Raw genomic sequence first — 16,387 nt, 5'->3', positions numbered from 1 at the left:
GAGCCCAACCTGGGCAATTCAGTGCTGTAGCAAGATCTTGTCATAAAATACAGAAAGTTTGGATATATAGCTCAATGCCAAGAGTTCAGTCCCCAGTGCCACCAAAGAAAAAGTGTACGAAAGGTAGTTACATTTTTTAACTACAGAAAGTAAAATGGTGGTTGCCAGGTGAAATGGGAATGGCTGCTTAATGGATATAGACTTTTATTTGTGCAAGATGAAAAGTGTTCTAGGGAGTAGTTATACAACAATGTAAATATAACACTATTGAACTGTGCACTTAAAACTTAAGATGGTAAGTTTTATGGTTATGTACTTTACAGTTAAAAAATTTAAACATCAGTGTTGCATAATACAGAACATTTGTTTTTAAGGACAAAGTTATATATACACTGTTATTTATAGTAACATAAAACGTGTTACACTTTTATGTGTACACAAAGAACGTGTACACAGAAAGTGGTTAAGAACCCAGGCGTGAGCTGCACTGAGAATCTGAGCGTGGCTATCCCACTTACTTTGTCAGCTTGTACAACTTCACCTTTCTGTGGCTGAGTTTCCTCATCTATAAAATAGGATAATTGTGACTATCTCATGGGTCATTGCAAGGATTAAATAGATTTCAAAGCACTTTACAATATGTGGCACCAAGTTATTGTTATTATTGTTTCCTTTTGTGTTGTTACAAGTATATCTATTCAGAATAAACTTAAAATCAAGCCTGTTTAATGTATTAGATAAAATTCATTATCTTTTAATGATTGATAAATCTCTTTGTCAGTAAGTTAATTTATCTAACAGCTGATAATAACTGAGAATGTCTCCAAGAGCATCTAGGAGAATAATACAGAAGGGATATGTATAACATTCTTTTTTTTCTTTAAAGCCTTCACAGTGCTTGTGATCAGGCTTCCATGCCATTTTCTTTCATTCTGTATTTATAAAGTTGATGTTTTTTAAATGTATGTTATAATACATGTGTTACCTTATACTTCTGACCCTTTTTGTTCATGCTATTTATACTTTGGTATATAAAATGTACTTTTCCACCTGTTCATCAAGGTGTGGCTTAAATATTTCAGGTCCTTCCCCAGTCCTCTTGATTATAATGAGCTCTTACACTTGGTAGTTTCCATAACACTTATTTCTGTTAGTATTAATGAAAACTATGTTGAAACAACTGCCCTCTGCTTTATTGAGATCCCGTGAGATGATTTTTGTGTCCTCCCACATTACTACCACAGTGTTTTTACATTGTGTTTAGTTGTTAACTACATGCACATCTTCAAAAGACAGCTTCTATCCTCTCTGTCTGTATCTTAGAATTACAGGACATCCTGTGGGATAAAGTAGGTAATATCTATTAATGATCTCTGTAGAAATTTTTAAAGTTTACAGTTTATTGGCTTATATTAAGTACTAAAGTAGTAAGTCCCAGTATGTTGTCCTGGATTCTGTATTATGGCCTGGAAGTACAGAGATAAAATGTGTGGTTTCTGGACTGAGTATAGTAGCACACACCTGCAGTCCCAGGGCTCAGGAGGCTGAGGCAAGAAGATCACCGTGAGTTCAAGGCCAACCTGAACTACATAGCAAGACCCTGTCTCAAAAAGCAAAAACAAACAAAATACATGGCTTCTGTCTTCGAGTATCTATGAGTTTTGAGGGAAAATGGATGTGTACACAAAGAAGTGTACTGTTCTTTTAGTAGCCACTATATATAATGAAGGCTTAAAGAGGGACAGTGGCCGTGTACAGAAAGGGGTGTGTAAGTCTGCCTCTGGTTGGGAGATTTAGCAGAAAGTACCCTTGGCAGGAATTTGTAGGAAGAGTGTGGTTTGCTAGCTGGACAGCTAGAGAAAGCTTTCTGGGCAGGAGCAGCAATGTGTGCAAAGACACAAAGGACTATGGGAGCTTACCCAAGTCGGAGAACATGGTCATTCTGGAACAAGCTAGGATGGCCTTAAAAGAATGTTATCGGAAGAATAACCGACAATGGAACTCTTACTTAGGATTTATATACATGTTTTACTTTGAGAATTAGAGATTAACTGACAAAAAATTGTCAGTTTTAAATTGTTTGATTCTTACAGTGTTGTTACTGAAAACATTTTGATGTGTGTTTATGTGTGTCTGTGAACAAAAATATAGCCTGTTGACAGAGGTGTCAAATAATTTATGTCTCATATAGATTGTTTCTATTCAGTTATTTGTCAGTGATGGAGAGTATGAGCTCTGTAGTCAAGTCTGGTTTGTGCTCCTGCTGCATCACTTGTCAGTCTCTCTTAAGCTCCAGTTTTTTCGTAGAATTTTTTGGAAGAATTAAATGGGAAAATGCTTGTAAAGCACTTAGCATGGTACTCAGTATGTGTATGCCTACAGTAAATAATAGTCCTAATGTACTTCTTGAGCACTAAAAGCCTATCACAGTGCTGGTTCCAGTTAATGGAATTATCTGGCTAACGAAAACATCCTTTTAGTTCTTTGAAGTATATCAGGGCTTTTTACCTGCATTAGACCTAGAGCACAGAGAAAACAGTTACATTTTCATCAATGATTTAAGACCCTGTAGTTCCTTCCAGCAGTAATTTGAAACATCAGTTTTCATAAAGAGCTGTCATGTAGGGATAGAGCTGGAATCTGTCTACAGAGCACACACAGGCAGTGATGTGCAGGGCTTCAAGGTTTGCATATCTTTAGCACTTTGTATACACATTTTGCTTCCTCGGTTGCTTTTTTTCTTTCAAATAGTTGTTTCTTACCCAGAAACACTTCTGGCATCAGCTTAGTTTCTTGCAGTTTGGCTCCTCATTTCTAAAAGAATAATGCAAGAAAATGTTTTCGTTCTGCAACTCAAACATCTTTGTGGATTTAAGCATTATCTAATCGTCATTTTTATTACAGTTGATGAGAATCCCAGAAAAATTGACTTGCTCTCTTCCAATAGTTGGTTAATGAAAGAAAAAGTGAGGACTTAAACCACAGTTTCCTAACTAGGAGGTCTCCACAAATATCGCCTAGCAGTTGGAAATTAGTTTCCACACCATCAGTAAAGATGATCAAGCTGAAAAGTAAAGTCTGCCAAAAGAAGTTAGAAACCATTTTGCCTGGAATAGAAAAAGCTGAGGCAGAAAAGAATAATATTGCTTCCAGTGGGTGGTCCCGATCCCTGACTGGGCCAGGGAACAGTGGTAACTCGTGGGTGGCAGGAACCCAGTAAATGGTCTTTGGAAGTCTGGGATTCTGGCAGCACAGAGGCTTAGGGATGTCTGCCACTGTTTGGATAACCTCTGAGACCTCTAGCCCTGCCATACTAAATTTAATGGTGAGCATTTAAAGTACATGTGAAATTAAGGTTCTGACTGTGGGAAGCAGAACTCCGTTTGGTTGGTGGCTCAAGAAGTTTGGATTTTCACAGTGTCTTTTAACCTGAAATGAGTTATAAAACTCCTTGGGCATTTGCCATGTGTAAAATTTTGAAAATTTTCTATTCATCATTCTTGGTGAGATTTAGCATATTCTTTCTCTCCCCCTTTTTTTTTTTTTTTTTTTTTTTTTGAAAGAAAAGGCTATGTTACTAGTACAATATTTTCTTTGACTTTCAGAGGTAATGGAAGATTATCATTAAATTGGCAAATGAAAGTCTATCATGAAGTGAAGAAACATTTATTTTAGTAACCCTGATGAAGCATTGTTAAATCACAGCTACAAAATAAAGTGTTATACAAAAGGGGTTTTTTAAAGGGTTTTTTGTTTTTGGTTTTGTTTTTGGTTTTTGGTTATTTTTCCAGAATCAGGAATCAAACTCACAACCTTGCACTTGCCAGGCAGGCGCTGTGCCGCTGAGCTAAACCCCAAGCCCCTTTAAAGGGTATTTTTAAAAGGAATGTATTGCTTTAAAAGTGCATAGTTGCTGGGAATGGTGGTACAGGCCTATAATCCCAGCACTTGGGAGGCTGAGGCAAGAGGAATCCTGCAAGTTTGAATCCAGGTTGGCCAATCTAAACTACATAGTGAGACCCTGTCTCAAAAAAAACCACAGACAAGTCCATAGTTGCTCTTTGGTAAGGTAGGTGAGAAACTGAAACTGGAAACGAGGGAGAAGCCTAGGTATCTGGGGGGCAAAATGGAGTGTTGTTACTTGGGTCTGCATATCCTTTTTCTTTATGAATTTTATATCACATGCATCTCTTGTCTATTTAGGAAAGAAAGAAAATGTATTCTTAGTATGAGAACAGAATAATAAACAGAAAATTTTAAAACTTGCTATCTGTATTCTCTAACATAAGCTATTTTTTAAAATGTGAAAAACTTCCTTGATTTGAAATTTTATGCAGAGCCCCAGTGAATAAAATGCAATAGAAGCACTGCTTTGTGTGAAGCAGAGGTAGGAATTCTTGTCGGGTCTTCAGAATGATTTCAGGGAACCTAGTAAGGAGCCAGTGTAGTAGAATGAGCATAGGGTTTATAAGAGATTGCCTGGTTTTTATGCTAGCTCCATTGCTTTGTTGCCTTGTCATTGACATGGGGAAAGTTGGTTATCCTCCTGAATCTCATCTGTTTTGTTGCTTTGCTGTTTGGTTTGGTTTTTGAGACAGGGTCTCACTGTGTAGTTCAGGCTGCCCTTGAACGCACTGGGTAGCCCAGGTTGGCTGAGCCTTCTGCCTCATCTTCCTGAGTGCTGAGGTTATAAGTGTAATCTCACCACTCCTAGCTCTTAAGTCTCATCAGTAAAACCTACTCACAGGTTTCTGCCTCTCAATGTCTAGTGCTTAGAGTAGGGACACAGTTGGAAGCTAGTGTCTTTTCCCCCTTTCTGTGCACTTGGCTTAACATAGCTGAAGTAGCAAAAAAGTAAGCATATCCTTATTTTTTAGACTCTGAAAATCAAAGATATCATTTGCCAAGCTATTTTAGATTCTAGTCTATTTATTTATTTATTTATTTAGATTGGTTGGTGATTAGTTGATTTGGTTATTAAAACAACCAGAAAGTATTTTGAAGCCAGCAGTGGTGGTACACATTTGTAACCCCAGCACTCTGGGAGGCTGAGAAGCTGAGGTAGGAGGAACAAAAGTTCAAGTCCAGCCTGAGCAATTTAGCAACTTAGACACTATCTCAAAAATTGAAAAGAAGAAAAAAAAAAAGTTTGGGGATATAAGTCACTGTGAAGGTCATGGATTCAATCCCCAATGCTGCAGAAAAAGCGGGGGAAGGGTGCTGTAGCTCAGTGTGAAAACCCTGGGTTCAATGCTGAGTACCAAAACAAAACCATAGATAGTGCTCATTGGTATCATTGCTATGTAGAAGTATTCCAGTGCCTTTTCTGTCTGAGCATCCTTCCTTGATTGAAAAATACTGATATATTTCCTGTGGGACCTCTTTTCAACTTACATATCTCTATAATCATGTCTTTTGGTTCTTGTGACAGAAGATTGAGGTTAATAGAGGACAAACCTAGTGCTTTAGTCGCAGATGAATTGGAAAGATGACTCTGTGGTCTGTTTGCTAGTACATTGTTTCTTTCTTGGTGTTTTGAAACAGGGTCTCCCTGTGAAACCCAGGTGATTCTCCTGACTCAGCCTCCGGAGGGCTGTGATTACAGGTGTGCACCACTATACCCAGCTTAGTACAGTTTCTAGGAAATACCCTCAGTTTGCTTGGCCTCTTGACCTAAACCATAACATAGTACTGTTGGCACTTAATTCAGCTATAAGAGGACAGGGTATAGCTCAGTGGCACAAGTGCCTGCCTGGCAAGCACAAGGTCCTGAGTTTGATTATCCGGTACCAAAAAAAAAGAAGCCGCCATAAAAGTTCACATAGGTAAATTGGAAAGCGATTTTCTCTATCATTATCTAGGAAGTGCCTTTCTTTTGGTTAGATTATAAAGTGTTGGCAAATAAGTGGTTATTTTTAATGTTTTAATGAGTACATAATGGTTGTATATTTTACTAGAAGTCTTAATACAATTCAGTAAATCATAGGAGAATTTTTATGTGGAAAACTATTTGGAAATAAAAACAAGTGAAAAGCTTTATGTGGTTTTTGTATTTGTGTTTTGCGTGTTTTTGCAGCTTTCCATTCTGTGTGGTCAAAAAAAAAATTCATTTTAAATTCCCAAAGACTTGAATTTTCAAATCATTCTTTTGTAAGAATTCATTTAATTCTTTTGTAAGAAAAATATCAGAATATGTCTATATGGGGCCCTCCTGGGATGTATTTTTTTGAAAATGCAGTAGATGGGAATGAAGTGGGAATGCGCTGAGACTGAAGGTGAGAGTTGGAAGAGCACACTGAGGCAGAGGATTCTCCATCTGATGCTGCCATACTAAGAGAGGAAGAGAGTCTTGGTTTACTTGCTCTCAAAAGAGCTATAAACTTTATAAATTTTGCTTTAACTTTTAGTTTGTAAAAATTAGTCTGCAGGAGGTGGACAATGTTTTTACAAATAGAAATTTTAAAATAATTTTTATTAGTACATATTTGCAGTGTATAGTGATTACATTCACTATAGAAGCACAATTTTTTTTTTGGTACCGGGAATCAAACTCAGGGCCTTGTGCTTGCCAGGCAGGCACTGTGCCACTGAGCTACATCCCCAGCCCTATAGATTTTTTTTTTTAACATTTTAAAAAGTTATTCTAAGAGTTCACATAGGGCTGAGGATATAGCTCAGTGGCACAAGTGCCTGCCTGGCAAGCACAAGGCCCTGAGTTCAATTCCTGGTACCAAAAAAAAAAAAAAAGAAACCATAAAAGTTCACATAGGTAAATGGGAGAAGTGATAAGCAGGGGGAGTTTGAGGTGGGTCTTTTTTTGTGGCGGGGAGTTAAACAGGGTCTCACTACATAGTTCAGGCTAGCCTTGAACTCACTATGTATCCCAGACTGGCCTTGAACTCATGCAGTCTTCCTATCTCAGCCTCCTGAGAGTGCTAGGATTACAGGAGTGTGCCACCATGCCCAGCAGTAATAAGCAGTTTTGTTGTAATAGAAGCAACATCAGTGCATCAGTGCTTAATGTGTGCCTGCCGCTACACATTTTAACTTTTGCTTTTTCCTTTTTTTCTTTTTTTTTTTTTTTGAGACAGGGTCTCACTGTGTAATTCAGGCTGGCCTTGACCTCACTATGTGGTCCAGGCTGGCCTTGAAGTTAGAGTAATCCTCCTGCCCCAGCCTCTCCAGTGCTGGGACTACAGGCATGTGCCAACATGCATAGCTACCTTTGATCCTTAGGCGCTCTTAAGTCTCTCCAGTCTCCACTGAGGAACTGAGGGTGAGAGAAAACTTGCCTAAGTCCACATAGCCGAAGTGACACAGCCACTCTTATCCAAACCTAGCAGTGTAGACTTCATCTATTTCCTTTAAGTTTTCCAGATGTTAAAAATAAATAAATAAATGAAGTTTTCCAAAAGTTGAATGCTTTTTGTTGTTTTTTGAGACAGGGTCTTGCTGTGTAGCCCAAGCTGGCCTTGACTTGTGGCAGCCTTCCTACGTCAGCCTCCCAAGTGCTGGTATGTGTCACCATTCCCTGCTTGAAGTTGAATGCTTTTTAAGAACAACTTTTTTAACATGCCTGTTGGACCAGCCCTCATAGTCTGCTTATCTGACAGGTGTTTATAATTTTCTACTGACCCTGATTTTACCTTTTTCATGGGTTTGGGAAAAGCATATTCCTCGGTCTCATGTTAAGACTTAAAATTTCTGCCTTGTGTCTCCCACAGCCTTAGCAATAGGGAGAAATAGCAGCAACTAAGGAGGCTGACATTTTCTAGTTTTAAGTTAAAGACCACCAGGTGTGGTGGCACACGCCTGTAATCCCAGCACTTGGGAGGCTGAGGCAGGACAATCACTGTGAGCTTGAGGCCAGCCTGGGCTACAAAGTGAGCTCAAGGCCAGCCTGAACTGCATAGCGAGACCCTGTCTCACAAAGATAGATAGATAGATAGATAGATAGATAGATAGATAGATAGATAGATAGATAGATACCATCTTTTCCAGAGGCGCTGACTTGGCCTCCAGCTCTGATAAGCCTCACTTACCCTCCTTGATGACAGGCTTATCATTTTTATGGTGAGAGTTGAACCAGATCTCTTAAGTACTTTGCTAGTCTGAAATTCTTTAACTCTGTGTTGTGACTCTTAGCCAAATATCAAACACAGAGTGAACAGCACATTATCCAGACGTAGTACATAGTCAGTGATTGCACCTATTTGTAATTATTAGAGCATTTTTCCCATGCAGTTTTCTTTTTCTTTTGGCTTTGCGGGTGGTGGGGAGTCTCGCTATATAGCTCAGGCTGACCTCAAACTTGTATGTATCCCAGGCTGGCCTCCATCTTGTAATCCTCCTGTTTCAGCCTCCCAAGTGCTGGGATTATAGCCATGTACCACTGTACCCAGGTCATGAAGAGATTTTCAAAATTGTTTTTGTTTTTTTGTTGGTTTTTTTGTTGTTGTTTTTTTCAAAATTGTTTTTGATGACTTGAATAATAAAGGTTTAGAGACCAACCAAAACATTCTTTGCTCATTTGGATACCCCTATCGTTAGCTATTTCTGGGTTTTTTTTGTCGGGGGGGGGGGGATTATTTGTTGGTTTGGGGTTTGTTTGTTTTGTTTTGTTTTTATGAGACACAATGTTGCCATGTAGTTGAGGCTGGTTTTGAACTCACTATATAGCCCAGGCTAGCCTTGAACTCACAGCAATCCTCTTCCTCAGCCTCCCAAGTGCTAGTCATGCACCACTATTTCAGTATAGCTCTGGTTACTAGGGAAAACTTCAGCTGCTGATTGGTAACTGTACTTTGTCTCTTTAAAACTGGTATGGTGGCACATGCCCATAATTCAAGCACTATGGGAGGCTGAAGCAGGGGGACCCCAAGTTCAAACCCAGCTTAAGTGATTTAGCAAGACCCCATCTCAAAATTAAAACTGTTTAAAAAAAAAAAAAAAAAAAGCGCTGGAATCAGGCATAGTGGTGCAAGCCTGTAATCACAGCACTGAGGACCTGAGGCAGGAGGATCACTGTGAGTTCAAGGCCAGCCTGGGCTACATAGGAAGACCCTGTCTCCAAAAGAAGGGAAGGGAGAGCCGGGGATATAGCTCAGTGGCATAAGTGCCTACCTGGCAAGCGCAAGGTCCTAAGTTTGATTCCCAGTACCAAAAGCCGGGGGTGGGGGGGTGGGAGGGCTGAAGATGTAGCTTAGTATGAAGACCCTGGGCTCAATCCCTAATCAAATAAGCATATCCTAAATGAGGCTGATGGATGTTGTTTTGTATTAAAACTGTTATGTTAATAAAGGGTTAGAATCAAGTACCCGTGTGAATTGACTGAGGAGAAAGAAACTATGGACTTGATGCTTTAGGTTGGTAAAGAGAACCTCTGTGCAAACATTTAGTCTGGCTTATTAACCATAAAGAAATTCCCTTTAAAATACCTTGCATAAGAAACTGCCAGCATCAGAATCTCAAGGCAGGTCATCCAGTTGTGGAACTTCTGTCCTGTGGAAGCTATTTCACGAGGCTATGTCTGTTTTTGTGTCTGTCTCCTCCACATGACAGCTTGTACACCTTTTCTCCTAGCATTTTTTCCTGGCTTGCAGTCATCCCTCTTCTGTTCTCATTCATATTACTCAGGCAGGCTTCTCCTCTGTTTCTCTTCTTGACTCCTTCCATTCCATCTTATCATCCTCATTCTTCTTTTGAGGTAGGGTCTCACTAAGTTTCCCATACTGAGCTGGAACTTGGGCCTTTCCTGCCCCAGCCTCCTGGAGTTCTGGGATTATAGGTATGCATATAAACGGGCCTGGCTACTCATTCTTGTCAGCGCAAGACAGATAGAAACTAAATCCACAAATAAATAGCAAAATAAGTTTACTCCGGCTCTCTATGTTTTGTTTTTGTTTGCTTTTGTTTTTTGAGACACTATGTAGTTCAGGCTGTCCTTAAATTTGCTTATGTAGACCAGGCTGGCCTCAAACTCAGGGTGATTCTCCTGCCTCAGCCTCCTGAGTGCTGGGATTATAGGTATGTGCCACCATGCCCAGCCTCTCCATGATTTTTGATCCCCTCCTCTAATAGAGATTCAACCCAGGGCTTTTTCACTGAACTACATTCCCAGCCCTCTTTATTTTTTATTTCGAGACAGAGTCTCAATAAATTGCCCAGACTAAGCTCCAGTTTGCAATCCTCCTGCCTTATCCTCCCATAGTACACACTCAGCTACAAATATAGTATTTGTTTTCTTTTTGTCTTTCTGAGACGGGGTCTCGCTATACAGTTCAGGCTGGTCTTGAGCTCATTTTGTAGCCCAGGCTGGCCTCGAACTCGCAACAATCCTTCTGCCTCAGCCTCCCAAGTTCTGGGATTACCAAATATAGTATTTTAAACAAATAAACCACAGCTATAACCAGTAAGGAAAATTGCAGCTGTTGGTGACTGTTCTTTGTCATCTATTTGGAGCCATCCCATTACTAATATAATTTGAAAATTATTCTTATCCAAGCCAAAAGCAGAACTATTGTCACAGAATATTATTAGTGGGTTACTAGTGATTTATAAATATATAATAGGGATTGATTTTTCTCAGTGTTTCTTCATTGCTCACCCCTTTTCTAACCTTCACTGACTGAAACTAGATGCATATATCACCGTCTCTGATTCTGCAGAATTGACCTGTCCTTATACCACGCTTCACATTGATTGTGTATGGAACATAAATTGTTTTCCTGCTGCATGCACATTTATAGCTCTTTTAGTCTACAACCATAGAGAATAACTTTAACCTGAGTTCATAGTTAATTGAAAGGGATATGCTAAAATTTTGTCATTGTGCAGTCTGGTAACAAAGTAGTTAAACATGCTAAAGAAATATATCAAAATTTATAGTAAAGAAGGAATTAGTATAGGATTTTGTTTATTTAAAAGTAAATAAGGCAGCTGTTATTTTTGCTAAATAACATAAATGATGACATAGCTATAACTTCTGATTAAGTTTGCCTTTAGGACTGGGATTGTCACTCAGGGGTAGAGAACATGCTTAACATGCACAAAGCCTTGGTTTTGATTCCCAACACCAAGAAACAAAAATAAAAACCTGATCTTAGAATACAAATGTGACCTGTTGAGACTTTGGTTTTTAAGGTCAGTTATATTCATAGCTGTTTTAGGTCTGTTTTACACTTGAAATCAGAATGTGCATCAGGGATGGTGGTACACACGGTAATCCCAACACTCAGGAGGGTCAAGCAGGAGGATCAAAAGGTCAGGGCCAGCCTGGGCTCCATAAAAAGTTCAGTGCTGGCCTAGGCTACATAGTGAGAACATTTCTCAGAAAAAAAAATTTTTTTTAATCAACGTGTGATTTTGTGCTAATTATGTTTCCAAAAATGATGCAATGGAGAATCAGTTGGTGCTATTAATATACAGTTCCGTTTAGCGAAAGATATTATATGGGTAACTGTTGTTAACTTCAATTGCTGTCATATAACAGAGTTGGCTAAAAACAAGAACATGCAGATAACCATGAGTGTGGCTTGGACTAGAGTGAGAGTGATAGAGATACTCAGAAATGGTCAGCTTCAGGATATATTTAAAGCTTGAGCCATCAGAATTCACTTTTGGGTGTGAGAGAAAGACATGTTCAGGATAACCTCAAGGCTTTTTGCCTGAACAAGAGGTAAAGTGGAGTTGCCCTTATCTAACATAGGAAAACTTGAGTCAAAGGAACTAGGTTCTGGATACAAACAGAAGTTTGCTTTACCAGCATTTGGAGACATCAAGAGCTTATGGAGCCGGGCGTAGTGGCACGCACACCTGTCATCCCAGCACTTGGGAGGCTGAGGCAGGAGGATTGTTGTGAGTTTGAGACCAGCCTGGGCTACAAAGTGAGCTCGGGCCAGTCTGAACTGCATAGTGAGACCTGTCTCAAGAAGACAAAAAAAAGAGCTTATGGAAAAACATCTGAATTTGTAAAAGAGAATGAAAGAAAATATTATGTAGGGCAGAGAGACACTATGTCATATAAAAGGTTTGTATTAGCACTGTCATGCACAATTGTTAGTTGGTTTCTATTAAATAATTTGCCCTAGATAGTTTAATAGTGTATTCATTCTACTGTGAATCTTCAGATCCTGAGTATGTATAATTATTAATACTATTTTTACTTATGAGACAGTATTTTATCCCTAAAAATTCTAAGTGACATTTTTCAATTGTATGATTACAGAGCATGTACTTATGTGACTCTTTTTCTTATCTGTAAAACAGGGAAGTAATAGCTCCTATGTCTTAAGATTGTTAGGAGGGATTAATATTTGTGCTGCCAAAGGTGACCACTCTTGGGAAGGATTAAATTAGTTCATTTATGGAAAATACTTAGAGTAGTGCCTAGTGTATAATTGGTGTTCAATAAATATTAACTGTTACCAAAAGGAAAAATTTGCTTCTGTGATTAGCTGTGCTGTGTTAACATTAAACCCTGTAGTTCCAAAACTGAAAACATAGATATGTTTATTCTCTTGTATGTAGTACATATTTATGATAATACTTTTTAATGTAAAATGATATATTCTTAATTTTTAAGGAAATCCCAGCAAAATATGTCATACATAATTTTAATTTTTCTTTTGTCTGTGCCTTGTGAAGTCATTGGTTGAGCAGTGCTTGGTTATGTATTTATATGCTACTTTGTCTTAAATTTTATATACCATTTTTATTTTAAACTGCTTTCTAATCCTAAATTATTGTTTTGTCATTGCAGGCAAGAAGACAACAAGACCCTAGTCCTGGTTCCAATTTAGGTGGTAGTGATGATCTCAAACTTCGTTAATAGTAGCACAGCAAATGTGCCGCCCATCTTTACATACACTTGCTTCTAGCTGGCAGGAATAATTCATTATAAGACCAGAAACTGTGATAACTGGAGGTACTACCATCTGTTTCTTAACCTAAGGCAGTAAAAGACATCACAAACTGCCATGGTTTGCACTATGAGTATAATACCTGCGTTCCTATTTTTTTACAGCATGTAGCCAGTAATAATTTGAAATTTTTTTCTATGCAAGCTTACCTTGTTGGCATTATTTTAGTTGAGTTGAAACTATCTACTTGTAAAGCTTTTTTTCCCTCCATTTTAATTTAAAAGTTCATGTCATTTAAAAACAAGAGATTAAAATTTATATCAGAGGATTTTCTTTAATCAGTTGCTCTAAATTTTTTTATACTTTAGATTTGTTGGCTATTCAGCTTGTTTTTAGATAAGCATTCCTGGTTTGGTTTTGTTTTCCTCCTTTTCCTTTTGTGTTTTTATAGTCTACAGCATTTAAAACTGTTGATGTGTTTGCATTATTTACAAACTAAACCTAGTAGCATAGAGCTGTCTGCCACAGCCTTCTCAGAGTTTACAGTGGTTAAAGTTGCAGTATCCTTTTTAAATGCTAATAATCAGTACCCTTTCTTTCCTTTTAAATATAAAATTTTTAAATTGGTGTTAACTGTAACCTGTCCCAAATGTTTTAGATTCTGTTCTGTAATCATGAGTTTCGGTGGAGATATTCTCCATAAACGATAATATTCTACTGAAATGCCTAAAGAAGTCACAGGCTGGCTTCTGTTTTATTCAGGGATTTTTTTAAAAGTCAGTTGGAAAAGGGATACTGGAGCTTCTTCATGTGTATAACAGCTTATTAAACTGGAGACAGTGATGAATCAGCTACAAAGGTGACATTGTATTAAAATCATGTTTAAGATAGCTGCTTTGATGTGTATTTTATATTGCATGCTTTTGTAAAAACAGTACTGGGTGATGAAAGATTAGTCTTAGAGAGAAAATGTTCGTCTGTGCAGAGGATACATTTTCTTCCATTAACTATTCTTGGAAAAACATTCACAAGTATATATGGTATTTTGAAAAAGGACTATTAATATAGCACCTTTTGAGATGAATTAATGTGGGGATATTTTTTAAATAGGCTTATTGTCAAATTGAGTGCAACTTTGTTTTTTGTTTGTTTGTTTTTTAATACAAGACTGGAAAAAAGTGCTAAAGCATTTCGCACATCATTACCAATACTTTACATGGTCATACTCATTAAATGTTACTATATTTCTGAATTTTTGCAAAAATGTATTTTATCATAATAGAATGGCATTATTTTAAATAGTTCAGAAAACTGACAGTTAATTCAGAAAATGAAGTCTGAATAAGGTCATTGCATTTAAAAAGCATATAAATATACTTGATTGATGAAGGAGATGTGACTTTCATTGTATATAATTCATAAGCAGATATCCTGTATCTCAGAATAAAAATATTTGTTTATATATTTGAAGTCATGCATGGTAAGGAGTGTGTTTAAATTGTTATAAACATTAATGCATCAGAAAAGACCATGCCAATCTTGTGTAACTAAGTACTATGAATGAATTTGGTTGGTATTTGTTGTTCAACTCACATGTTTACACACTCAGTGCCCTGATTTCCTCTGAGGGAATCACCTTTCAAGTGATCCTTACAGTGGTGTTTTAAGGTTACTTTAATCACAGAGCTCCTTGGTTTTTGACTTCTGCACTTAATTTTTTTAATAACATGATGGTACATTTTTCTCTATTGCTTCTTGCTAAGGGCTTTCAGTCCACCAGTAAATAAGGTCAAATGTTACAAGTGTCCCTGTTGCCATCCTTCTGTAAATACCAAATTTTTCCTGACATTTAGCACTGTATTGCTTCTGTCTGTCTTAATGCTGGCATTAAGATCATAAGCCCTTTTTTCTCCAGTAGTGAAGGCTTTGAAAACTACTTTTTTAAGTTATTGATGCAATTTGATATTTTTTCATAATCTGTATTTAAACAAAATTACATCATTGCATCATCTTTTCTAAATTCATCTCCATTAAAACTTGCCTTAAGCTACCCAATTGCTTTGCCACCATTAGCCATACTGTGTGTTTGTATGTTTAATTTACTTTCACAATAAACTTCTATGTAGTGAAAACAGAGTCTTGGCTCTTTATTGACATAATCTGGTAATTCTGTCCTGGTGTTAGTTACGAGAGTTATTTCTGAACCTTTGATTCTTTTCACTTTACCAAGGCGAGCAACAACAGTGACATCTAGTGGTCACTTCTGCTAAGAAGACATTTTTCTTAAATGTAGAGATTGCAAGGTACAGTATCATAATTTCCCAGTGTATGTAATGATTTTCAAAATCTGGCTTGATTTATCTATCCTGTGAGGGATCATAAGGCAGTGACCTTGGAGAAAGGAAGAATATTTAAATTTTTATATACAAATTTATCCTTCCTTTTTCTTTTTTTGAGGCCCAGGCTAACGTCAAACTCCCAATCTTCCTGCCTTAGCCTCCAGAGTGCTGGTAGTGGAACCTGTCCTAACACACCTGGCCACAAAGTAGTACCATCTTGCAAGCTAGTTGTTTCAGAAATACATGGTTTTATTGTGTTGCCATTTTATCAGATACTCTTAGGATGTGTCCTATAATGTTTCTATACCAGAGAGTTAAGCCTTTTACTTTAGAAGTGCGCCTTAAGCTTGGTCCATCATAATGAGCAAATTTACTAATCCAACACCAGGCTTACTGCAGATGACAGAAATACTTTTAATTGCTAAATTGGCACCATTACAGAAATTCCAACATGATTTATAATCTGAGTGCTAATTTCAAAAATTTGAGTGCAACAGCATGATTTTATTAACTACATCTTTTCTAGAAACAGATATTAGGGTATGCTAGTTCTTAGCTGCTTGGTTAAAAATCTCTGATTTATGCTCCTTGAGGAAATGGGGAGCTTTTCAAGCTGTAAGCCTTAATCTATGCTGCATGCATAACACATAACCCATAAACTTGCAGTGTAAAAAACATATTATCAAGAGTTTCTGTGAATCAGGAATCTGGAAATAGCCAGGCTCAGTAGTTCTGGTTCAGAGGCTTAATGAGGTGTCATCCCAGCCTCGGTCATCTGAAATCTTGAGTGTGGATAAAAAGAATCACTGGGAGGAGGAGGAAGAGATAGGAAGGCCATGCGGAGATAAAGGAGCTGAGCACAGCACTGGGCTGGTGGGGAAGTGCCCGGCCAGCCCCTGCCAGCCTGAACTTCTCCCTATGCCCACATGAGTGAGAGGCTGATGGGGTGCAATCCATGCCAGCACCTAGGACCCCAGAAGACCAGACTCCTATTATCTAAACCCTGCCCAGGCACCCTGTGGCCATGAGCACCTGGTGGGTGAGCTTCCAGGGTTGGGTGGGGAACAGCGCTGCCCCTTGGGCAAGGGATTGGCTGAAAGCTGGAGTGTGTGCAGTGACAGCATGCCTCACCTGGGTCTCTGAGAAAAGGAAGGCTCGGGAGAGAGTGGGTGCCCAGGAAGATGACCA

At 38.2% G+C, this 16,387-nt stretch overlaps 1 protein-coding gene across 1 annotated transcript in view; it reads left to right on the top strand.

Annotated features, from left to right (window-relative positions):
• The window catches only part of Cbfb (core-binding factor, beta subunit), a gene marked incomplete at its 5' end in the record, with an annotated part of 53,781 nt that extends 38,787 nt beyond the window's left edge, over positions 1-14,994 (top strand). Inside the window, 1 exon segment of the mRNA XM_005403703.2 lies at positions 12,761-14,994. Coding sequence (XP_005403760.1) covers positions 12,761-12,829 — 69 coding nt within the window. The 3' untranslated portion in view covers positions 12,830-14,994.
• Positions 14,995-16,387: the final 1,393 nt, after the last annotated feature.

The sequence above is a fragment of the Chinchilla lanigera genome, unplaced genomic scaffold, assembly GCF_000276665.1.
Source record: "Chinchilla lanigera isolate Chin_1 unplaced genomic scaffold, ChiLan1.0 scaffold00083, whole genome shotgun sequence".
Taxonomy (NCBI): domain Eukaryota; kingdom Metazoa; phylum Chordata; class Mammalia; order Rodentia; family Chinchillidae; genus Chinchilla; species Chinchilla lanigera.
This window is presented reverse-complemented; position numbering and strand designations above follow the sequence as displayed.